General features: G+C 38.6%; 1 protein-coding gene across 2 annotated transcripts in view; it reads right to left on the bottom strand.

The window, feature by feature from the left end:
* The window catches only part of csgalnact1a (chondroitin sulfate N-acetylgalactosaminyltransferase 1a), a 57,003-nt gene extending 30,615 nt beyond the window's left edge, over positions 1 to 26,388 (bottom strand). Inside the window, exons 1-3 of one of the 2 annotated variants that reach the window (XM_030149381.1) lie at positions 26,150 to 26,388; positions 5,178 to 6,544; positions 2,479 to 2,695 (exon numbers count right to left, since the gene is read on the bottom strand). In XM_030149381.1, the coding sequence (XP_030005241.1) occupies positions 2,479 to 2,695; positions 5,178 to 5,991 (1,031 nt within the window). In that variant the 5' untranslated portion in view covers positions 5,992 to 6,544; positions 26,150 to 26,388. Of the gene's footprint in view, positions 1 to 2,478; positions 2,696 to 5,177; positions 6,545 to 21,599; positions 21,702 to 26,149 lie in introns of those variants that run through there. The other variant, XM_030149382.1, reaches the window with a different exon arrangement.
* Positions 26,389 to 26,461: the final 73 nt, after the last annotated feature.

Below are 26,461 nucleotides of genomic sequence, written 5' to 3'. Positions count from 1 at the left end.
AAGACTCGACTCGTCCGCAAACGTCACACCTCTCATGCCTGGCTGAGCGAGCCTGTTAGATATCAGTGCATGGTAACACACCACATTTCACTGCCAGTAATGGTAACGGCGTTGTAACGTTTCAAATAGTAATTTATTAGATTACCCGTTACTGGAAAACAATAACGGCGTTAGTAATGCTGCTATTTTTAATGCCGCTATTTTTAACGCTGTTATTCCCAACACTGGACCAGAAAGATGTTGAATTGGGGAGACGCCGAGATCTACAAGCTGTTGTCACTTCAAGCGAAGGACTCCATTGTTGTTTTGAGAGCTAACACCGCTAGGGGTATTTCCGATGCGCAAGTTATACGTCACACTATACGCTATGCTACGTCACCGCCCCTTTGATTCCAGAACGCAGGTCCGCTGTGTAAGGGCATTTTCACACAGCGTACTCGAGTCCGTACCGTACTTGGATACATTCACACCTTTCCAGCAGATGTTGCGTTCACAAGCATGTACCATGGCCCATGCCTGAGTACAAATAGGTGTTACAGGGCAGAGACAGTAGGTGGCGGTGTGGAAGGAATTCTGTGGCTATCCAACCAATGTGGAAGTCAGAAGAAGACAAACCCATACGTCACTAACTGAGCGACTGTTCTGTTCATTTATCTACAATGGCGGCAACAGTTTTCTATCTGTTAGCCTGTTCGAAGCAAAGTGAAGAAGAGCGATCTTTGCTGTCCTTGATATATTGAGTGGTTCGGTTGATAAGGCGAGCTCGTGCCACATGGGTCTGAGGCTTTTTCAAGGGACAATTAGGGGTGTGTATTGGCAAGAATCTGGTGATACAATACAAATCACAATACTAGGATCACAATACGATATATTGCCATATATCACAATACTGTTAACAAGGCGATATTTTTTGTTTTGTTTCTTTTTTTAAAAGATAATTTCTCGGAAAAACTTATAGTGCAGCATTTGGATAAATGAAGTTTTAACATGCAGCTTTACCAGTACAAAAAAACACTCAAATAAATAAATAAATAATGTTTTACAGACATTACAGTTTAAGATCCTGCTTAAATGTTTGTATTCTACTGCGAAAAGAATGCATAGTGTTCAGTCCCTGAATCATCCAACATCATAACATAATTGTTGTACATTCCCAATAAAAAAAAAACAAACATTTGCCTCTTTCAGACATTAAAAAGTGCTTTTAGGATGACTGAATTATCCATTATTTAACAAAACAGCATTATCAATTTCAAAAAACTACATTTATGACCTGCAGTATCACAATACTACTTTTGTAGTATACAAAATGAATAAAATACCCATGTGAATATAGAAATAAAAGAGCTGGAAAAACAAAAATGAACCTCTGCCATGTCTGCATTTGAATAAATACTTAAAAATATTGATACAGTACTTTTTAATACTGATACAGTATTGTGAAGTGAAATATCACGATATATTGCGATACTGATATTTTCTTACACCCCTGGGGACAATAGGAGCGCCATATATGGTCTCGTGGTGATTAAGTCTCTTCCGTTGTTGGAGTGGTGATCAGGTCACTTCTGGTCTCGGGCACAGATCACTTTCACATGGCAACGTACCGTACTGGAATCCATGCAGTCTGTACCCAGGGCTAGCTTCTCAACTGGACTCGGGTACAGTACTCAAGCACGGAACGTTTGCATTCACATTGATAAAATTAAGTGGACTTTGAGGTCAAACGTACTTGGATACGGACTTGGATACGCTGTGTGAAAATGCCCTAAGACTCCAGCCTGTCTCACCTCTGTTACTCCTTTGGCTTGGCTGTATAAATCGGTCCATGGTGGCAAAAATGTGGGATCACCATCTTACTGTTTTTCTGGGATCTCTGAGTAAAAGTGGCTTTAGATCGTAATATGTGTACTGTACATTAGTAATACACATGCAATGTAGGTATTTGAACATCTGAGAGCACATTCACTGATAAACACAGAGCAAAGACCTGCATGGTCATCTTTATTCATGTTTTTTCTCATCCCATTTAAATCTTCCACAGATTTGTTTAGATTCTAATTATGCCTACCGGCACCAAGACTAATTAATGCATAATCCACATGCGCAGTTTCAAACTGTTAATTACATATTCCTCCAACTAATCCCAGTCCCTGTGATAAAACAGCCACTCGGATGTTCATTTTCTTTCCTCTAATCTCTCCCACTCATTGTATGACTAAACTAAAAGGAAAAAAAAAACAAACAAACAGATAATCACACTTTACTGATTTAATTACATGTGAATTCAATCCCAGTTTATTGACAATGGGCTGTTGTTTATGTCAGATTATTTGCATGTTTCAAAGATACAGTTGTGTCTAATTTGAAGCATACTTTGTGCTTTTTAAACAGTGAACGTGCATCGGTGATAAATTTAGCAAAAAATTGTCGTCTGGAACAGCACGAGCCTGCTTTCAGGATAAACGGACATCTCACCTGAAGTTGTGCATGAACTGTTTGAACTTGTCCGTGCGTCTGGAGAGCGGGACGATGATGTTGATAGGGACGTTGGCCGTGTCCACCCTCTCGTTTTTCACCTTCATGAGCGGGCCAAATGGGCGGAAGAGGACCAGGCGTCTGAATTCATTGCTTGACTCTCCTCGGAAGGTCAGCTCGTATAACGTCCCCTTGTCCTTCTCTGTGCGGGTGATACCTGGTGGGTGGGGACACAGAAAAAGACAAGCTGACTGTGCGTGTTTTTGTGAAATCCTATACGTGAAATGTGTGCAGTCTTGTTATTTGTAGTGCGATACAGCAACACACCATAAATGTGATAAAACAGGTGTATAAGAGTATGAAGTATACTGAATATAAATCTATTAGATCAGATTTTTTCTTGCACACTGACTGGATTTTTTTGAAAGATTTTGTTTTCTGTGCCTTTGTGTAGCCCTCTCTCCTTCTTTGGTGCAGTGATTTGATTTCTCTTGTTTTCACCCGGATGATGCATTTCCATAAATCCCTTGAGATTTCAATGTATCGTTTGTTTCCAAAGTTCATGTTTTTCCCTGTTTTTCCTCACAAGACCTTAACATTTCATTAGAAAAATCTAAAATAAGTCTGAATTTGAGCTTGGCAGCATCATTTTTTAGCATTACCTCCACCATTATCTATCATATCTATTGTGAAGCTGTATATTTTCTCTTGACAGATAGATACACACTGTGTGCATATATTGTGGTAGATAGAGTAACGGAGAGTGTATGTACGCTGCTGCTGCTGCTGCTGCTAGGCAAGAGCTATAATAGATATATGTGTAAACAAACACACAGAAAGAGCAAAAAGCTATTCTGGTCATCCAATTTTCTTGGTCTTTGCATCAGCCTGAGAGAAGTAGTTCTGCAATTACTCCACTAATACAAAGATTACTATTAGCAAATTGTCCAAGTGAGGTCAGTAAAGCAGAAAAAAGAGGAAATGGCATAGAGAGAGTAAGAAGTAAGACCACATGGAAACTGGTAGACTGGTTAAAAGGGCAAAAAAACTTATTACCAGACAGGAATCTAAGAGATGTGAATGGCAGAGATATACCAGACAGGGATGGAAGAAAAGGAGGAGTGGGAGTACGTAAGAAAATGACAGGAAGCAAACAGAAGTTTAACAGAGAGATGTCTCTGGGCAGAGATGTAAAGTCTGATAGCTGCTTGAATGAAAGCCTTCCCTAAATCAAACCAGCTGTCATGGTGGGGGGGTGCGGGTTTCCCAGAGGGGTACGATAAGCCCTCATTTACTAAATATGTTCAACAATTTCGACTAAATGCCTCACTTCCTGTCTCCATCTTTTTTCCTTTAACTGCATTTTGTCTGTCAAAGTAACATAGTGGTTGGTGAGCTCATTTTGCATACCTTCAGTGTTTGTGTGCAGTTTCAGCTCACTAGCTTGCTAATGTAGCCTTGAACGCTCTCCAAGGATGCGTTTGTCAGTCTGGGCATCTAGACTGCCTTTCACATGTCTGGCTGCTTGTTCGAGATTTGGTTTAAAATCAATGTCTGACTCCATTAAGTGCTGAATGTGAGATGGAGTGACATTTGTGAGTTTGATCCTCCTGATGTCTAGTTGATTAATTGTATAGGCCAGTGGTTCCCAACCTTGTTTGGCTCCTGACACCATTTTAACATCACAAATTTTTTGGCGACCCCAGACATTCAAAACGGAGACATTTTTTTTTCCACTAAAATTAATTTGTTTTTGATCATGTAATAGTTTGCTATACTATGTTGCAAATAAATGTTAATTTTAGATCACATTTAGGCTATATAATGTCTATTATTATGGACGGAGGCAGAAAAAAACAATAACTCACACTATGAATTATGAAAGAGCTGCAGGATCTTAAACTGGCAACAATGAACACTTGAAAGATAAACAGAACCACAGTGCTTCAGTTTCAGCTTCAGAGTTTGTCTTGTCTTTTATGGATTGTGATTATCTCTGTAAACTCACCATATATATTTTTAGTAGTAAGTTTTTTTTTTTTTTTTTTATCAATTACTAGAAATTTCAGGCAATCCTATTTGAATTCCAGGCGACCCCACGTGGGGTCCTGACCCCAAGGTTGAAAAACACTGGTATAGGCTGTTTAAGCGAATACACTCAAATACATACAAATGTAGGCCCATTTATTACACTGTGCTCACATATACACACACTCAGATTAGTCAGGACCACACAGGGGGCTCATACACGTGTACGAGAGGCACTGAACAGTGACCTATGGCTCATTTCCTCAGAGCCAGGTGCCCCCATTACTCACTTTCAAACCTCCACCCACTCATCCACTGAAGACGGTGACCTTCAAAGAGCAGATCACACACACACATACACAGAGCGGACATACACGTACACACTCCGAAATACCACGTTTGTAGAGATGCTCCATAGTGAATGAGGAGCAGCTGTGTTCATTTCCTGCAGTTGTGATCAGAGCTGAGAAGAACAAACTGGGAGGATATCCTGGCTGCGCTTGTACACATACAAGCTCACATATTTGGCCTTCCAGGGATTCACATATAAAAAAACAGATCAAAGTGTCGCAGAAGTGGAGTACAGTGTGTATGTTTATGAAAAAGTATTCATGGAAGTGTTAGAAATGTCGTGCAGGTAATGTTAATGTATGAGCATTCTGTGTTCTCACCTTCTATGAAGTCAGATGGTGTATAGACTTTGCTAGTTTGAGTCTTTTCCGCTGCTCTCCTGCTGTCCTGCTGAGATGAAGGCATGTTGAGGCTGTGCAGAGCTGTTTCAAGCACCTCCCCTAGTTCCTCTCTCTTGTCCTTCCTCACAGGTTTCTCCTCGGGGTGACGTGTCAGCCCCATCTCCAGCTGATAAACTCTCTGTAGGGTGAAACTCTCAAAGGGCACCACAGCGTATTCACTAGGCAGCCTGGCCCCAGCGTTCACCTCAGCCTTCGACAGCTGGCTCTTTAGGAACTCCTGGAGGTCTGCCTGCTGGCTCTTTGAACCCTGCGCCTCCCCCTGGCCACCCTGGGACCCAGTCCCTGCTTCTTGTCCTTCTGCTAAACCCCCAGCAGCTCTCTTCAGGCTCTCCTGCACTCCTTTTAGCTGCTGGCTGCGCTCCTGCAAAGCCTCCTTCAACTGTGCTATCTGCTTTTTCAAGGATGAGATGTGGAGGCGGTGCTGCTCTTCTCGTTCTTGGAGGAGCGCCTGATAGGACTGGACACCTGGTGGGCCACCGCTTTGGGGAGGCCCCGCTCCACCGCCTCCCATTCCCCCAGCACCTGCACCAGCCCCTGGTCTGGTTCCACCCAGGCTGGCATGGTTGTGACCGGCGCGGGGCAGAGCGTGACTCATCGGGGTGTCATCGGAGTGTGGCGGACTACAGGTCATCACGTAGAGGAGCGATAGGGAGCAGCACAGGAGTACAAGCACACCCCCGACACGGGAGATCCAGGCAAGGAGTCCACGACGCAACATTGCTGTTTGTAGCATCAAGCTCACCCCTCTGAGTTAATTGTCCCTCCACACACAGCACAAAGAAATCTCATGTAACCTCACACACTCCAGCTACAATGATAAGAGTCCATTTGTGATTATCTTCCATCACCCAGTGAGGAGGCGGGTTACTTATCACTGTGAGGTCATTTAATCTCAATTAGGTCATTGCCTTTAAACTGCCTGAGATTGGAATTGTTTTTGTCAGTGGCAAGATAAATGTATGAGGGTCAAAAGCATATAAAAACACTTTCTCCTACTCCGTTGGTCCATTTAGCTCTTGATCTGCAAAAAGACTTCGACCCGGGCATCGTTGCATCATCCATCAGTCATCTGTGACTCATGTGGCTCGTATGAGTTGGACTGTCTCCGTCAGCCAGCACAGTGTCTTTGCAGATGTCTGAGTGTCTTACTGGACGTGCAGTTGCAGGGTTGGTGACACATCAGCACTAATGACGAAGGCTGATGCATGAAGCAAAAACGCTACATTTCATGAGAAAGCAGCTCCTTACATGTCACCAGTGGATTCCTTGTGTTGTTCCACACAGATCTAGAGGCAAAGAAAACACAACAGAGACACAGAGGGGTTTTCCATTAGAAAAAAGCAATAACACCTTGGCCTTCCTATTGGATGTGTGTCATCTATACTATGTTAAAGGTCCAGGGTGTGATATTCAAGGACGTTAACTCTGGTCCACACCGAAACAGAGCAGGTGATGGTACTGCACCTTAATGGTAGAGACCATCCACTATGAAACGGAGAAGAGGAAAAGAAGAACAGGAAGGTGGTTCTGAACTACTGTAAAAACGCTGCACTGCAACGTAAGATAAGATCTAAGACAGTTTTATTTGCCATTTGCACACATTCAGGTACATAGGAATTATTATGCAGAGATCTCTATAAAAAAGATTAAAGTATTAAAGATTGAAAGACACAATCAGAATAAAAGTCATAAGATCTAAGCAGTGTAAAAACGATTAAAAGACAATAGCACACTGACTTTTCCTGACATTTTCCTGTGACTGTGCACTAATGACAACATGATTATGAATATTTTATTCCATTTCTGCAATTATACCCTCCTTAATCCCCTTAACCCTTTAACCCCTGAGACATTATTTCATTGATGGTGTGAATTTGCATCTGTTTCACTGTCATAAAAGCTCCTGTGAGTATGTGCTTGTGTTCCTTTTCTTCAGTGGTTTTGTTTTACTGCGTGTTTTAGGGTCAAAACAGGTGGAATAACAGAAACAGACAAAGAGAGGAATTGAAGTTTGACAGGTTTTTACTAAATTAGGCACTCAGAATGTACATCAATAAGAGATTTAGGATGTTGAACATGAACTGTGAACTGGAACACATTGAACAACAACAAGGATTTGAATTTTGGCCCAGTAGTTATTGTTTTGGGGCTCTTTTTTTTTTTTTTTTTTTTTAAATAAATCAGTCTAGCTACTTTTTTGACACCTGGTTGAACTCTAAAGAGCCACACGGTCAAAACTCTGTAAAAACACAGTAAAAAAAATAAAGGAAAATCACAATAACCCTGCAAAAAACAGTAAAAACAAAAACAACAAGGAAAGCGATGTATAAAAAAAAAAAAGAAGCCCTAATCGTCTATTTTTATAGCAGGTCAGTCTCACTCACTGCTCTGTGTTTTGCTCACAATTACACAGGTGGCTGGGGTGTACTGAGCATGCTCAGATGTCGATGGAAAGTGCAAGGTCTATTCTCTCAGCGCATTTTTAATTTTTTCCTATTGAGCAAACGGTTGAATTTTCATGAATATTGAAAACTAGGACGTTGACCCGTGGGGATCTATGGGTTCTAGATGTGGTAGTTTTTATGCTGTTGTGTATTCATGCATGCTGTACCGCATTTGTCCAGCATTCTGGCCATAACAATGTAATTGTAAGACCACTGTATTCCAAAATTACTAATATCTCCAAAAAATATTGGTCCCATTAACTTTTTCACTAGTCTGTTCGTTGACCGAAAATATATAAGTATGACAAACTGCAGCAGTCAGCTCTGTACAGATTTTGTGTGATTCCCAAGACACACACACATGCATGCACACACACAGAGGCCACTTGGCTTTTATAATATAGATAAATCATATATTCAGAACGCTCACCACAAACACGTCAGGGGTTAAAGTGTTAAATCAATCAAAGTAGATTTTAATGTCTGTATCACGCTTTGTGTGTGTACGGTTTTATGTTTGAAGGAATGAATATGTATTGTGTTCATGAGCATTTGTGTCCCACATGTAAAACTCTTTGCAACTGTGTGTTTAATAATAGTACTAACTAAATTTTACACATTTTAGTCATAGTAATAAGGAAAACACAAACAATAAACCGAGCACTGCACTAGTTTAGATTGGCAAAAAGTTTAAGTGCTGATGCCAACAATGGACAACAATATTGTCACTGATGTGAGAGAATATGAGCCAGCATGCAGAGTTGTGTATATAAATATGTCTAAATGATTAAGCGTATGGTTGTGTGCACTCAGGGGAAACTGGGGAAAGCAACTGGGACACATACATTTATCTATTTATACTTGCATCATACTGTGTACTATATAAGTCTTACAATAAGTGGATTATAGTGTTTATTTTCTTTTTATTTCTTATTTCACCAGGGACTATCTTGAGATACATTATCTTTTTTAGGAGACACACAAAATGATACCCGTGTCTATTTAAAACTTACTTATGAAACATTTTAATGGGGTGTTTGAATCACTGATACACAGGCAACTTTTCCAAATGAGGTTTATCTTTTGGACTATTTTAAGCCCAGGCCTTTGGAAACTGCAGTTTTATCCCACAGTCCAAAATACTTGGAGACTGGGTCAATTTGCAACTTGAAATTTCCCAGAGGTGTTAAAGTTGTGAGTCCGTCGTGTCATTAGTCGGTGACCTCTGTGAGAGCAGGCCATCCAAATATTAGTCAGTGTATAGATAATGGGTGAATTTATGAATTATTTTGTATAAAAGAGGAGTCTGCCAAGGACAGAACAGACTCTGGGGACATTAAAAAGAGTATATTTAAATCAGAAGCTCTCACAGAGGTCAGGACTAATCAAAAGGTCCCAAGAAAAATGGGAAGGGTTCATAAGGACAAGAAAAAAAAAGGAATTATGTTTATTTTTTCAGACATTTCCTTAAACCTTCCATTTTTTTCTCATGAAATAGCAGAGACCTTAGTATCTTCAGGCCTCTTAACCCATAAAGACCCAAACATCCACCGTTGACCAAAATCATCTATTGATCTAAAATGTTTAACACCTGCTGATCCACTAATCCTATCAATACATGTAAATACTTGGTGTGAAATACAGTTTGTCGTCTTTTCATGGTCATCAGATATGACCCATTTGGATGTTCAGAGGCTCCGTAGTGAACGTGGAAACACCGTCATCTTCAACAACATTGATTCACCAGTAAAACCTATGGAGTTGGATCAATGACAGTGGATGGACACACTAGTTTTTGTGTTCAGCTATTGTTATATTTTGCAGAAAAAGTCACTGTTTCTTCAGTTTTCTCTGTTTCTGATATAATAAGCACCAACTTTACTCTGAGCTTTTATGAACATTTACATCATCAATAAATTAAATGTAGGAAAATACCCGATTTTCACTGAAAAAGTGCAAAATAAAGAAGATAACATTACAATAAATAATCTATCACCTATATTACCAAATAATCTAAACCTAAGAAAGGGTAAATATAGAGAAAAATTCATCTGGGAACTGCCACAAAAGTAGCACTGGGTATTTATGGGTGAATGTATTTCCAGTTAAACAACCCTAGTTTTTAGCTTAACTGCTCAGAGCTAGTGCCCGTATTACTTTACTGATCTAAATGAAGAAAAAGCCTATACTGCAGCCAAGAATGTGATCCAAGAGAAGATGAGTCAGTGTCTTTTTCTATCCGACACCAAGGTTCTAATAGTTTTGGAGTTTTCATTACAGTTTAGTTTTATTTAGTTTTGACTTTTTTTTCTCTAATTCAGTTAGCTTTAATTCATTTTTAGAGCAGGTTTGTTACTTTTTATTAGTTTTCATTTTTTTCTAAATGCTTAGTTTTAGTTTAGTTTTAGGTTTTTTTTATGTCTTTTATCTTTCTCGCTGTTGTATTCAAATAAATCCCAGACAGGACTCTGCTGCTTTCTCCCATTTTTAGTCTCCATGTTTCCAGGTAGAGTGGGGACCAGAAGACGACTCTAAACGACAAGTGATGAGAAGTGACAGACCGTTAAATATCATATGGTGCCAGCAGCTAAAATTGCTAGAGCGAAATAAATCGATTTCGTATCAATCCGACATTGACAAAGATGAAAACAAAGGGAATTTTATCCATAATTTTTTATCCCTTTTAGTTAGTTTTGTAAGCACACAATACAGTTTCAGTTATCGTTTTTTCTTTTAATTATAGTTTTTATTTATTTTAGTTAACAAAAATGTTTTTTCAATTCTAGTTTTCATCATTTCGTTAGTTTCATTAACGATAATAACCTTGTCCGACACCTGTACTGAAAAAGGTGAGTGAGGTTTAATGGCAGTCTTGAGTATGGATTTAAATATACGTCTTTTTGGAAGGATGGCTCGGTGTTTGCATTACTGTACATATCTATAAATGTATCTCTGTGTATCACTCTCGGTCTCCCTCAACTCCCCACACAGTCGGCTCTTTGACAACGCTGCCTGAAGCAGAACCTAATGAAAGGATTAGTATACGGCGGCAGTGAATGCTGGACTGTGCTCTAACAGACGGCTGAATCAGGTAGGACAGGGCGTCTCTCCAGCAGGACCTCCACTGCTGACTCAAAAAAATGTTTGAGGAGAGGGTGCTTAGGGAAAAGTGGGCGCCGGAGAGTAAAATACGTCCTCTGAGATGGAGCGTAGGCCTTTTAATTACAGAGAAATCCTGATGTCATCCTGTGAGGCAATACATCCTCATAAAAATATGGCATGACATTAATGATGTGGTGGCAGTTTAATCACTTTGGTTCACAAGTGACTCTCATTAGTCTCATATGAAGTGATCACAGGCTGCATGGGAACCTCCTTTTACAGAATGACATCACTTATCCCAAATGACTTTGATTTTCCTGCTTTCATTGCTTCCTGCAACAAACTACACTTAAACACATGGCAGTGAAAGTCATCATGAGCTATTGAAAGCTTTTAGTTCTGACACTGTGATCGTCGATTTGCCTTTTTATTGAGGAACAACTGCATGGCTTTGCATTTTAAACAACAGTAAAGCTCCAGTGTTTTAGATTAGAGCCAGAACGACATAATTATCTCATACTTATCGGTGAAAAGCACAGTTGTGTTATACTGTATAGGGATGTCCCAATCCAATCTACAGACCAGTATTGGCTGCCAATCTGGTATTTTTTAGAAGATTGGACCGGGTTCTGGAGCGTGGGGGGGTGGGGTGGGGGTGCATGTCCTGCATCCTCAAACTAAAGTTTCCGAAGGTAGAGAGAAGGAAAATTTGCTGCACAACAGCGGGAGGAATTAGTAAAGTGTCTAGGTTTCACTTTCACTTTAAAGTCTGGTAGTGATGCACGAGTTGGATGTTTTCCAGTCTGAGGGGTGGGGTTTTTGTGGAATTATTTGACCCAACCCAACCCAACCCAACCCGCCCCGCAAATAAAGTGACATTCTTTTGACCCACCCCAACTCAACCTGCGAGTAACCTGCTGATGCATCACTAATGTACAGCGCAGAACGCACCTGGACAGACCTGTCCATGGACCGGCTACAGCACTGGCAAACATATGGCCCGTGGGCCAAACCGGGCCCGCCAAAGGTTCTAATTTGTCCCACAGTATGAATTTGGAAAGTGCAAAAATTATACTAAAGTTATTAAGAGTCAAAGGTCTCATACTTGTTTAAGTTCAGGTTTCACACTCAGCCCAATTGTGATCTCAAGTAAAATAATAGCATAACCTATAAATAATGACTCCAAATCTAAATCAAAATTTTATTGTAAAAAGTCGGTATCATATTGGTATCCGATCGGTATCGGCAAAACTAATCCTAAAAAAAATCGGATCGGATTGGAAGCAAAAAAATCCAGATCGGGACATCACTAATATTGTATTGTGGTATTTATGTAAATGAGTATTACACAATACAACATCATGGCAACAATAGTGGTTTGCAAGCAAAACTTTTGACAGAACTATATAACACATTATAGTACAAGTCTTTAGTGTTATTTTTCAGCCCATTTGCATTTTTATATATTCAAAGCAGCTTTAATACAAGTGTGTGACTTTTATTTGTTTTATCTTCTGGGTGTATTTTAGATGCTATTTATCCTTTTACTGTATATTTGTTTTTTATCAGTTTTGAAATATCTTGTATTTATTCTTATTCTATTAATTTCAGTATATCTTGCATTTGTATCTACAGCTTTGTACACAACTTTGGGCACTTTCCGTTGTTTTAAATGTGCTACATATATAAATTTTAGGCTTGTAAAGGTACACAAAATTTTCAGTTCGGTACGTTTTCAATTTTGAGAGCCACAGTTCCTTTTTTTTTTTTTTTTTCGGTTCGGTACAGGAAGAAAGAAAACCCCTCTAAATGACTTTAATTCATTTATTACGAATTTTTGAAGATTTTCCCTCCAGTTTTTGCAGTTATATATGTGGGGGTGCGGTCCATAATGCTGGTGTGAAACGAAAGTGAATCTTTACATACTTTCAACATCCAACCAACTCCCAGGTTCTATTCCTCTGTTATACAGCATGTGAGAGAGAGAGAGAGAGAGAGAGAGAGAGAGAGAGAGAGAGAGAGAGAGAGAGAGAGAGAGAGAGAGAGACAGAGACAGAGACAGGGTAAGTGTAGTGTTTGAGAACTACTGGACATAAGCAGTAAACAACTTTTGTCTTACTATCGTCTCTTTCCTTGTTGTTGTCTTTCATCTGAACCCGTAGTGATCCCAAACTGGACTGGACTGATGGTGGAGGGTCTTCAGTCTCTTCCTTCCAGGTTGACATCATATTTGTTTTGTTTTTTTTAACCTTATATCAGCTGCTATTTCAATTCATTCATTTCATTCATTTCGGGTCAATGTGCACTCCTTCAATACGTCCGTGTGGAACTTAAGCAGATTTAAAGTTCTGCATCGAACGACGTCTTTCGTTCCTTTTTCTTTTTCTCAACATACTGTGCCGTTTGGGTACAGCTGTGTGCCGAACCGAACAGGTGCGTACCGAAACGTTTCGATTCGTTATGTGTACCGTTACAGGCCTAATAAATTTGACTTTGACCTTTAAAACATAAAAGTGAACCTGTTTACAACAATTTGCCGTTGTCTATTGACCTATCATAAATAAAACTGTGTAAAAATTGTTTGTTGGTGCTGCACTGACATGGATTCGATTTGCCCCTCAAGTAATTTGGGAATAAATGTTACCTTCCATTTTTCAGTAGTAATTCAGTCAGTGTCATAAGAGTATTGATATTCATTACCAAGCCCTAGTTTCCTTCATATAATATTCATATTAAAACAACTTAATATGCATATTCACTAAGACTTAGTGGAGTTTCAAATCATGTTGATTTTTAATTATAGATTAATGTGCCTTATCTTTAAAATATTAATGAGGCTAGGTTGTATCTTTCTTGTACCCAGAATATGTCCTAAATTTCATCATAAATTGTGTGATAAATGGATGCCTCTTTAATCTCAAAACACTTAAAAAAAAGCTGATACCTTCAAAATGTCCAGCGATATTCACTTTACAGTGCTACAAAGATAAAACCAATAAATCCTCTCTTTATAGTAGCTGGAAACAGCAAATATTTAGCAGATCTTCCAAGTAAAAGAAACTCATCAATTAATTATGAAACTTGCGGAGCATTAAAATAAAATAGAGCATATGGAGATGGAGTATGGGATTCACAGGGACAAATGTTGTTGTGTTTATTTCCCTGTGGCTCTGCTTGGAAATGTTGCTTTTAGAGACGATTGCCATAAATGTATCATAAACAAAAAGGGTGTAAAGATCCTCTGCTGAGAAACAATCAATCCCTGCTGTAAAGTTATGAGAAAAAGATTCATCATTTGAAAGGAGGCTGGTGTGAGATTTATGAGCAGAGGCTCACAGACTAACCACTCAGCGGGAATGAATGAGTTGATTCAGGCCTGCTTATTTGACTCCCCATGGGAATAGGCACGGCTGCAGCACAGAAACACTGGCAGCTAAATCATCATGTTTGATTTTATTGATGGTGGGTTGTCTAAACAGGCGTCTGTGACTTCCTGTTTTATGATACTGTTCTGGTGTCCACAATGATTCCGTTTAGTGAAAGTACGTCGAGTGTGATAAGGGACATTATGTTTATGTTGGGTGCACACCATTTTCATTTAACAAATATGAAGGAATTAGATTACATTAGACTTTATTGATCCCACAACAGGGAAATTCAATAGTGGAGTTGGCAACAGAATAAAGTGCAAGAAAAAGTGTGCATCAAGGTTACAATAGTTTTGGATTTTTCATTATAGTTTAGTTTTATTAGTTTTGACTTATTTTCTCTCTAATTCAGTTAGTTTTAATTCGTTTTCAGAGCAGGTTTGCTAGTTTTTATGAGTTTTAATTTTTTTCTAAATGCTTAGTTTTAGTTTAGTTTTAGTATTAATTTTAGTTTTGTCAAATTTTTTATCTTCCTTGCCGTCATATTCCCATAAATCCCAGACAGGACTCTGCTTTCTCCCAACTTTAGTCTCCGTGTTTCCTGGTACAGTGGGGACCAGAAGACGACTCTAAACGACAAGTGACAAGAAGTGACGGGCCGCCAAGTGTTGTATGGTGCCGCTAGCTAAAATTGCTAGAGCGAAATAAATTGATTTCATATCAATCCGACATTGACAAAGACGAAAACGAAGGGAATTTTATCCATAATTTTTATACCTTTTAGTTAGTTTTTTAAGCACGCAATACAGTTTCAGTTAGTTATCGTTTTTTTCTTTTAATTATAGTTTTTATTTATTTCAGTTAACGAAAATGTTTTTTCAATTCTAGTTTTCGTCATTTCGTTAGTTTTCGTTAACGATAATAACCTTGGTGTGCACGCATAAAGATAGTGCAAAAAACAAACAATATAATAATAATAATAATAATAATAATAACAGTAGTAAGTATGTAGTGGTAGTAAATATAGAGAATCATCCATTCAAATACCAAGGAATCTGTATGTATATATAAATATATACAGAGCTGGCATTACTGGTGGAATCATTTCATCCTTTTCGAATATGTTTTCTTCTTTCTATTGATTTTTCTTATTGTATTGGTTTTAAATGCTGATAATCAAAATAATCAATCAATCCCATTAATATTTTGTAGCAGTGATGTTACTTCTTTTGCAATAAAAAAGGCTTAGAGTTAAAATGACCTGGAATAGAAAATTCAGAATTCTTTAACCGTTTTTTTCTTCTTTAATCATTATCAGTGCAATGTATTTTAGGTCACATCTGGGCTACATGGGGAAATTCAATAGTCAAGGCAGCAACAGAAAAAAGTACAAGAAAAAGTGTGCGTGCATAAAGATAGTTCAAAAAACAAGAGTGCAAGAAAAGAAACAATATAAAATAAAACATAATAGTAGTAATAAAAACTATGCAGGCTATGTACATAATATATACAACAGTGGAATCGCAAAAAGTCAGACAGTATAAATGAAATGAAGTACAATTCGTACAAATACCACACGTTTCCATTAAATACAAATACTGTTCAAACCACACCCTGACTCACTGTTTGTCTAAGTTATCTTCACACAGACAACATTTCCAATAAACCCAAACTGACACTGTTTTGGTAAGAGGAAATTACATCATTTGACAGTGACTGTGTATCTGGCATCCCATAGCGTGTCCTGACTTCACCACAACACTATGCAATTAGAAAAAAAAAAAAAAAAAAATCACCACAATTTCACCACTTTTTTTTTTTCTTTTTCTAAAATACAGCACATTTAACCGACAAAACAATTCCTGTTTTCTGCCTGTACGACTGCAATCTCACTCCACACTGGTGGGATCAGCCCTGATAACAGTTTCCTGGCGTCAGTTTCACATCTTAATTGCTTTCCCACTCCTGGAACAGCAGTTATCAGAGCGCTCATTGCTCTCACTGTATTGTCTGAAATCTCCTTTGCATAAAATAACTAATAAATCTACATGGGGCATAAACACTGTCAAGCGTGTTTACCAATAGAGAAACAAGGCAACAGAATGCATTTCCTCCACTTCCTGACATGACATAACTGATAAATGTGTTTTCTCCACCTATCGCATATTTCATCCTCTCTGCTAGAAATAGAAACAGAGATGCAGGGACAAGAGTGGGAGAGGGTCAGAGAAGGAGAGACAGTGAGAGATGAAATAAATAATCGCACTGTCATATAGAAAGTAAAAAAGAGAGAGAAGGAAAGAAGAATGATTTAGTATTTGGTGGCCAGGGATGTTTCCGAAGCAGAGTTCTGCAGCATCTGGTTCAGGCTCCAAAATCACTTCCTGCTGCAGCTTCCTGCCCACAGGGCATGTCTGTGTACATGTATTCAGTTGGTGTGTTTCAAAATGGGAATGTGTGTATCTGCTCTGCTTCCAACAAAAATATTAGCCTCTTAACACCTGCTTAAAGTAGCGTATTTATATTAGTAGGACCTCAAAAACAAGAGAACAGGCTGCAAGAAAAAGGAAAGACCGAGCTGTGACAGAGGTGGGCTGAAAAGTTTTCTGTCTGGAAAACAAAGAATGAATTTCTTCTCGGTCCTCGACCCCGTTTCTGGTCGTCAGTCACACTGCAGCAGCAGAAGTCACACACATTTGACAGGTCCTGTGTTTGTATATGCCCCTCTGTGTTGTACAGTGTGCTCAGTTTAACCTTTAAATGTCTATGGCATTTGAGAATCAACCTTGTGACCCTCATCATCTTGACAAATGTAGCATCTCTGTCTCTGCTGTCGGATCTAAAGAGCACAACCTAAGCTGGATTTTAATAATATATTCAAGCCGAAAACACGGCCTACTTAAAAAATAATGTATGCTCTCACTGGGTCCATACACTATACGGTCTTTTCAAAGGTAAAAGCACTTTGCAGCTGAGAGATTGTGAGTGTGTGTATGTTTGTGTATGTGAAAGTGAAAATGCATTAACCCATAAAGACCCAGTGCTGCTTTTTTACCAGTTACCAAATGAATTTTTGTATATTTTTAAACTTTCTTAAGTGATTTATCACCATTTACTCTGATATTATCCCCTGTATTTTGCATTTTTAAATATAAAATCTGGTATTTTCCAATGTTTAATTCACTGATCATGTAGATGTTCATAAAAGATTAAAGTTGAGGGTTACTATATCCAAAACGGAGAAAACTGAAGAAAAAGCGACTTTTTCCAGCAAAGATATCAATAATTGAATGTAAAACCAAGCGTGTCCATCCACTGTCATTTCTTTAACTCCATTAGTTTTACTGGTGAATCAATGTTGTAGAAGATGACGGTGTTTCAATGGTAACTACGGAGCCTCTGAACATCCAATGGGTCATACCTGAGGACCATGAAAAGATGACAAACTGCATTTTACACCAATTACTTACATTGATAGGATTATTGGATCAACAGATACTAAACATTTTATATCAGTGAATGATTTTGGTTGCTGGTGGATGTTTGGGTCTTTATGGGTTAATGGGAGAAAACAGACCGCAGAGGAAATACTTCATGTAAGTAGTTTTTTTTGTAGATCATTTTCAAGTCTTTTTTCTACAGCTCCTCAGGACCACAGGGAGCATCTCTACTTACAAAGCTGTTACATATCAGGGGTCTGAATGTACTGGATTTTAATGGCCAATATAATAATAGTTTTGAGCAGAGAAAAGCCGATAGCTGATTAGTCGATCAATATCAGCCTAACCTCTATCCAAAACAAGTGAATCACTGAAAACACAAACATGCCTGAAGATGAAGTCAAATCTGTCACTTCATTAGAAGTCAAATACCTCTTTAACTGAAGTCAAGCAATAAAGAAATGACTGAACTTTAAAGCTAATTAATGATGTAATGTGGAACTGAACATCAAACTAATGAGTTTCTAGCGGAGGCTTTGCCGCTTTTCCATTGATGGTATAAGATCAAGGCAAATGTGGCCCAAATCTGATTTTTTTGCCCATATGTGACCTGTATCCACTCTGTTAAAGACAGTTTGAACAGCACTAATCTGATTTTTTCAAATCTGACCCAGGCCACTCTCATATGTGGTCCTAAATCTGATACATATCTGATTTTTTGCAATACTACTTCAGTCTGAGAGGCCAGGTTGCATTTATCTGACCTATACATTATTGAAATGTGACAAAGGTCACAATTCTGCGTCCCAGGAGAAGTGGTAGGAAAATTATATTTACTTCGGTAAAAACAGTATGTGCCTGCATGGTCATGTATTATGCCAGGACCCGTACATGTGGGTCACTTCAGGGTCACTTTCAGTTCATACACAAAACTGATACAAGTCGCATTTAATGTGTAATATGAACGAGCACACAAAAAAATTTGATTTCACCAAACAATCTGAATTGTGCATTAAGACCTGCTGTCTGAACGTAGTCATAGTACTCCCTCAGCACAGGTGGTTGGAACAGTGACACAATGTAACCTATTATAAAAGTGTTTTTCAACCTTGGGGTCAGGACCCCATATGGGATCGCCTGGAATTCAAATGGGGTTGCCTGAAATTTATTGTAATTGATTAAAAAAAAAAAAAGAAAAAAAAAAAAAAAAAGAAACAACTTACTAAAAAAGCAACATATGGTGAGTTGACAGAGACAATCACAATACATAAAAGACATGATAAACTGTGGTTGTGAAACTGAAGCACTTTGGTTCTGTTTACCTGTCACATGTTCATTGTGGTCAGTTTCAGATGCTGCAGCTCTTTCATAATTCATAGTTTGAGTTCTTGTTTGTTCAGTATTAATTGTCAGCCTTGTAAATCCCAAATTGGACTAACTGTATATATCCTGACCAAGGAAAAAAAAATTCTCCCTTTGTGCAGTAATCTACACCTGGATTTACTGCCTCCGTCCATAATAATATACATTATATAGACTAAATGTCATCTAAAATTAACGTGTATTTGCAACATAGTATAGCAAACTATTACATGATCAAAAACCAATTAATTTTAGCCAAAAAAAAAGTCTCCGTTTTGAATGTCTGGGGTTGCCAGAAATTTGTGATGTTAAAATGGGGTCATGGGCCTACAAAGGTAGGGAACCACTGTGTTATAATGTCTGTTTCAGCAACTCTGCAGCTACAAGTGAGTAACAACAAAGAACAATCCAATGGTGAGAATGAAATCCAAAATACAACATTTGCAGCGGGTACTTCACATACTGTCTGATAGTACCTTGTGGTCTCTGCCTGCATTAGGATGAAATGCCAATAAAAATCAAGCTGAGTTGAGGTGAGTCAACCTTATACCATTAGCAGAAAAGCACCATTTCTGATGTATTACTGTTCTGGTCCAGACCAAAATAACCCACGCTGTTATTTTCTCTGTAATAGCTTATGCAGTGTCACGGACGACAGTAAATAACAAAGCTCCTCATTGTACTGATGTTCTAACCCAAAACTGATCTTGAAAATTAGAAGAATGTCTGTTAAGATTAAGCAATTTTTTACTTAACACTAATACACTTGTGTTTGATTAAATTATACACCTCAAGCAAGTGTCAATTAACAACTTCTATAACAAACTAGATGAATGTCAGTTTATTTACGTTTCCAGAATTCAGTTGTTACTAGCTTTTATCTAATGTATACATGGTTTTGCAGTGACTTAGCTACAACATTCAAAACAACTGGTCTGGTCTGGTCCATTACATGCACTCACTCCTAGCACCAATCATGTGTTAATGTGGAATGAGGGCACAGTCAGATGCACTTTAACCAGCACCGCCTCCTGTTGTGTACACATCCACTCTGTCTCTCTTATCACAGTCAACCTGATAAACCACAGCGCCATGCACGGTTAAACTTCTCGTCATATTCTCTATCAGTGTCTCTCTATCTATTTCCTTCCAGCCTCTAGTTTGCAGTGATGTGCAGTCAGAGGGGGCAGGGGAGACAGAGCAATTAATGATAAAATAAAATAATTGTTGATATTTGTCTGCTGATCTGTACTCTAAACTTATTTTCCACATGATTCCAATTATTCTGATTATTTTTCAACTCAAAATTGCAAAACTTCCGCATTTCCCATTGAAATATGGGGAAGAGACGTGCGGTGTGGCAGCAGTGAGCTCCGCCTCACCTTGGATTGCAAAGTCCTTCACAAACTGTGCTTCATCCCATACAATTAGAGTGTGTTTCTCTCTGTATATCACCAATAAAATGGTTTCAAACACTTGGATTATATGCCCTGACGTTCCATAGACTGGATAATGCATAAAATATATGTGTGTAACTTGTTCAGTCCAGCACACAGGTGTCGAACATGCAGTCTGCGGGCAAAATCCGGCCCGCCAAAGGCTTCAATCTGGCCCGTGGGTTGAATTTGTGAAATGCAAAACTTACACTGAAGATATTAACAATCAAGGACGTCAAAATGATCTTAATTTAGATTCCACATACAGACCAATTAGATCTCAAGTGGGTCAGACCAGTAAAATACTATCATATTAAACCTATAAATAATGAAAACAGCCAATTTTCTCTTTGTTTTGGTGTAAAAAAGTAAAATCACATGAAAATGTTTATATTAAAAAACTATTATTTTACAAAAACTGTGAATAATCTGAAATGTCTTAAGATAAGTAAATGCAATTTTACCAATATTCTGCCTGTTACTAAATGTTTTGTGCATTTGTAATTGTAATGTAAATTGTAATGCGTATGTGTAAATGACAAACTGATAATCTGAGGCATAATATTGTTAAAAATGCACTTGTTTTTCTTAAGATGTTTCCAGTTGTTCATGTTATTCAGATTTTTGAAAATGTAAACATTATCATAATGTAATTTTAGTTTTTTCACTGTTATAATTTTACTGGTCCAGCCCACTTGAGATCATATTGGACTGAATGTGGCCCCTGAACTAAAATGACTTTGACACCCCTGTTCTAGCAGATCAATCATAAAACTGGATAAAAAAGGCCCTCAGTGAGGCAGCCAGTGCTCCTGCCTCATGGTAGAGGGCGCTCCTGAGCACACAGGTTGTTGTCGCTACTGCGTGAGCTACAGTCTTAATGCATGGTTACAATTAACAAGTCAAGTGCAGCGATTCATTTATTTTTCCTTCTTGCCTTAATCTCAAAATTGATGATTACATATCCATCATAATTTGATTAAGAATGTAATTTTGACCTTAAATGAAATGCATCACATATGTGTAAAAAATGCCGATATGAGATATGAAACATAACCTGTTAAATGTTGCCAATCAAATGGCGAATAAAATACTCTTTTGGGTTCATATAGTTGTAGATCTGACCCTGATAGAGTCACAAGCCATAAACGTCACCGCACATCACTGTTAGTTTGTTGTTACACCTCACCAGTGTTTATGGGTTTATGTGCAAGTGAAACGTGTTGGCCTCCACAAATGCCAGGGCTTCTTCTCTGACAGCCCTGTCTAAACCTGCCCTCTGGCTCTTTCACTGTAAATATAAGGAATGTCCCAAAGGAGGGGAGGGGAGGAGAGAGGAGAGAGGAGAGGACAGAGGAGAGGAGAGGAGAGGAGAGGAGAGGAGAGGAGAGGAGAGGAGAGGAGAGGAGAGGAGAGGAGAGGAGAGGAGAGGAGAGGAGAGGAGAGGAGAGGAGAGGAGAGGAGAGGAGAGGAGAGGAGAGGAGAGGAGGGAGAGGAGAGGAGAGGAGATCAATTAAGATAAAAATTAAGAAATGAGTGGAAAAAAGAATCTGGGAGAGTGTCAGCTACACCCCCAGATCACTTGAGGGAACTATTAAGTGGGTAAATCAGATATGCAATGTTATGAAAAAATGAGAAGTGCAGCAAAAAGCAGAGAGAAGTCTGAATAAAGTGAACATGAGGGAGGGGAGAAAATGGGAAGCGAAGCAGAGAAAAGTTTCTTTGATGTCTCTTGTCCCCTCAGGTGATTCTCCCTCCCATTCATTAGGGGCCGGTTTCCCCGGAACCTTCCTGTCGACGTGCCATCTGGAAGGCACTTTAAAAACTTAAAAAAAAAAAAGGAAAAAAAAAAACAACACTGTACTACACTTCTCTGCTTCTTCACTACTGGCGGGCTGTTAACATTGGCCAACCCCCTCCGTTCTTCCCCTCTCACTATTCCTCAAAGTGCTTCATTTCTTCACATTTAGTTTAGATTGATCCCCATGGGGAAAATGGGTCAGTGCAGCAGAGAATGGAGATAGTCAGATAGATAGATAGAGCTCATCAAGTGTGCCCACATATGCTTTGTTGGCATTTTAGGACAGAGGTACCATATATTAGACTCCACTACATCTGAATGAATAGTGAGTAACATAACTGATGTGTCCCATAAACCACCAGTGAGTGATACAATAAGAGTCACCACCCAATTCCACAATGTGCTACTCAGTGTGTTTAGGAAGAGAGGAGAGATTTGTGGGTTCACGCCTTCATTTTGTGGCCTTCGTTCATTCAGTTAAACACAATGATAACACCAATCCACTCTGACAGTAAAACATATCTATGTCTAAATTATACTGCAGTATGAGCATACTTAGATGTACTGTAAGACTCTGCCCGTGTCACATCTTTCATAGATTTTGGCACTATAATGGTGGCACTGATGTACAAAAATAAAAAACAGAGATGAGAGAGCTCTGCCAAAACAAATTCTCAAGTCATTTTCTCTTTCCCCAGAAATATTAAACCACAAACCAAACTCAAATTCAAGACCTGGTGCCACTGGTTAGTGTGACTGACTGTTCCAATGATGATGATACTAACAGTCTAATTCATCATTTGGTGGCTGCTGATTCTGTATTTTATTTGTTTTTGTTTTGCTTTTTTGCTCAGTTATTATCATGCAGGCCTTTACACTCCAGGGGTGTAACAAATAAACAACACCAAAATTCCACAAAAACACGAGTGAGTATTTTGCTTTAAAGTTATTCATACTAGTGGCGATGCAAATCTGTAACAGTTGGAAGAATTCATTAAAAAGTCTGAAGAGATTCCCACTGGCTCAATGTTCAGAAAAAATAATGGATTCAAAATGATCAGAGGTTCTCTGTCTGCTCCAGTGTCTTCTGTTCCTTTGGGTCTATGTCCAAGTAAGAGACAAACAGTACAAACTGGGTCGGATTCATATAACATTAGCATTACCCTGACAGTCAAGTGCAGGGGTGTCAAACTCATTTTCTTTCAGGGGCCACATTCAGCCCAGATTGACCTCCAGTGGGCCGGACCAGTCAAATAATAGCATAATAGCCTATAAATAATGACAACTCCAAATTTTTTATAAGCAAAAAAATAACATTAAATGATAAAATCATTTACATTTTACAAACTATCCAAACAAAAAAGATGTGAATAACCTGAAAAAACTTAAATTTCTGGAGAAAAATAAGAAGAAATAAAATTTATAAAATAAAATTTGATCAATATTATGCCTCAACTTATGATTTATACATATGTATTACAGATAAGATCTACCAAGACACAAAACAGGCAGAATATTGTTAAAATTACACTTATTTTTCTTTAGACATTTCAGGTTGTTCATATTTGTTCAGGTTATTGATGTTTTATTATTAAAGGATATCAAAATTTAATGTTCTTTGCAATAAATCAAAGAGAAAAAACTGGTGTTGCCATTATTTATAGGCATGGTGTTATATTTGTTTTTTCACATTAAACCAAGAGGAACATTTGGAGTCATTATTTTTAGGTTATTATGCTGTTCTTTTTGAGTTTGACGCCCTTGACTGTTAATATCTTCTGCACTTTACAAAGTCATCCCACGGGCTAGATTGGAACCTTTGGTTTTGGCCCCCGGGCTGCATGTTTGACACCTGTGGTCTACTGGTTTGGTGACACTTTGCTGTCTTGTCCTTTTTATTTTGTGTTTTGTACAAAACAGACTGGAATCTAACAGTTACACCACTACTGTTATGATGTCACATCTTTTTCATATAACTTAATAAGCTAATGTCTAATACTATATTGTGTATATAATATTTTCATGCTGAATAAAGATACACACGACATTGACAAAGGTTCAAAAGAATATAGTCATGTGCAGGTTTATTTCACTAAAACACAGCGCCCCCATGGGTACAGACCTTTAGCCTGAGTGAAAACAAGTCCACTCTGCCAATTATAAGGATCTGCTCCAAAATTTGAGGAGCTTGTCCTCAGCACTGACCCTTCCGCTGAGCTTCATCAAAATGTGAACAGTAATTTTTTTCCCAAACAAAAGTGAATGACTAAAATGACATGACCATCACATGCATCTCTCTTATTATGACAATCACAGCTACTCCCATGCGACTCACCGCCATGATTGCACATTATCACCTTCGCAATATCCTAACAATTTGTGCAAAGAGGCTGACAGAACTTCAGATAAATGCATTGTGAAAGATTGTAACCGTAAAGTTCCAAACAGGTTTGATGCAAGTTAGAGTGCATTACTTCCCTCTTCTGCCTGGACAGTTAACTGCCACCATCACGCTAAGCAGCAACATTTGTCATCTGCAGCCTGTTTCTAAACAAAGGTAATGCTGTTACAAGTTAAAACAGGTTTCCCTCAGCAACAATTGTAACCGGACCAGATCCACCTGCTGTTGTTGATTTATAGTAAGTTTACGTGATTCAAACTGACAGGAAGCTCTAAAGGCAATACCCTTCAGTGCCATTCAATAGCTCTAACTTTGATAGATTTTTTTTTCTTTTATAAAGCAGCATTATCTAAATGAGAAAGGGCAACTGTAATATCATCAGAGCTAATTTGTCAATGCACTGCAGAGACGTTACATCAGTGCCATTAAAATGTCACTGAGTACATGCCCTGCAAGATTCAGTTACCTGATCTGTGTAATATGAGAGTACATGCAGGCTGTAAGAGCAAAGAGTGAAAACACACACATCCACGCATGTAATCTCATTTGGAGCAAATGTATCTTCGAGGCACAGGAAGCACATATATGTCATTATGTATCACGTCAGTTGTTTTTCAGTTAATTGCTCATATGGGGTAAAGGCACAGAATATAATGTATCCAGAGCATACAGTATGTTTCTCACTCTGCAAAGTCAGCGGCTCTTTCTTCTTTGCTTGCTAAACAACTCAAATCCCCCATAATCTCCAGTTTCATTCTTCCAATATGAGGAAAACAACTCCTGCCAGCTTGCACACCAAATATTTCAGGGTGCTAGGTTCCTGTTTGTGAGTGCACTAAGCAGGATTAGAACCATTTCTCTGATAAAGAAAAAAAAAGAAAAAGAAAAACCTCCAGCTCACTCAATATGCAGAGTGTCTGGATGTGTATGTGTGCGCACAGGGAGTACACACAGCAGATGCAGAGGAGCGCTGCTGAAAAGTAGCCTGCACTTTTACTGAGTGCATGTAATTTTATTATCTGGGTCTAACCACCAGAAATTATAGTGGGCGTTTTGTTGAATCCCTCAGTATGATTTTGCTTTCAAGTGGCCAAAAACACTAAACACAGTGATAATGGAGCTGGACTTTTATCATATTGGCTGATAAAGATGTTTCATTAAAAAAAAGACAATAGATAAGAAATTATATCAGTCAATGTATGAACAGAAAAATTAACAAAGGAAGGAAACAGCTCAACACTAACACTACTGAGATTTGGTTTGACATTTTGCACACCAGTAATATTAAATACAAATTACTGCTTATTATCAGGCTCAAAGTTAACATTTCTAATAGATTAATATGACTAAACTTGGCTCTAAAGTGAAGAGGCTGTTGTAAAAAACAGAGAAATATGAAGTCACCTTATCTCACGGTCACTGAACCATAAGGAATGATAACAATAACATAATAGTTATTATAAGCTATTGACTTTTCCGCGCAGATATGAGGGAATAAACCCTGCCCTTATTCAGCCTGAACATATCACCAACTTACCTCGCGTTTCCCCAGTCGTAAAACGTGTCCAGTCTGAGTGGAGGTTTTGTTTTTGTCCCGGTGCTGCGGTCGGTCCCGTCCTGCAGCCCTCCACCGGTCTACTGCCGACACTTACGGGGTGCATGAGCGGGTGTGAGCGTGTCTGCCGCCGAGCTCCGTCAAGACACCCGGAGAGAGGCGCCCACACACCGGAACCGGAGAAACCACACTCCGCCGAAATAAGAGCCCGACCTGGACTAACAAATAAGGGCAAACAATTCAGCATTAGATTTTTTTTTTTTTTAAGCTTATATGTGCACTCATGCTAACAAC

This window comes from Sphaeramia orbicularis, chromosome 12 (assembly GCF_902148855.1).
Source record: "Sphaeramia orbicularis chromosome 12, fSphaOr1.1, whole genome shotgun sequence".
NCBI classification, from domain to species: Eukaryota; Metazoa; Chordata; class Actinopteri; order Kurtiformes; family Apogonidae; genus Sphaeramia; species Sphaeramia orbicularis.
Note: the sequence above shows the minus strand (reverse complement) of the source record. Positions and strands in the feature narration are given on the sequence as shown.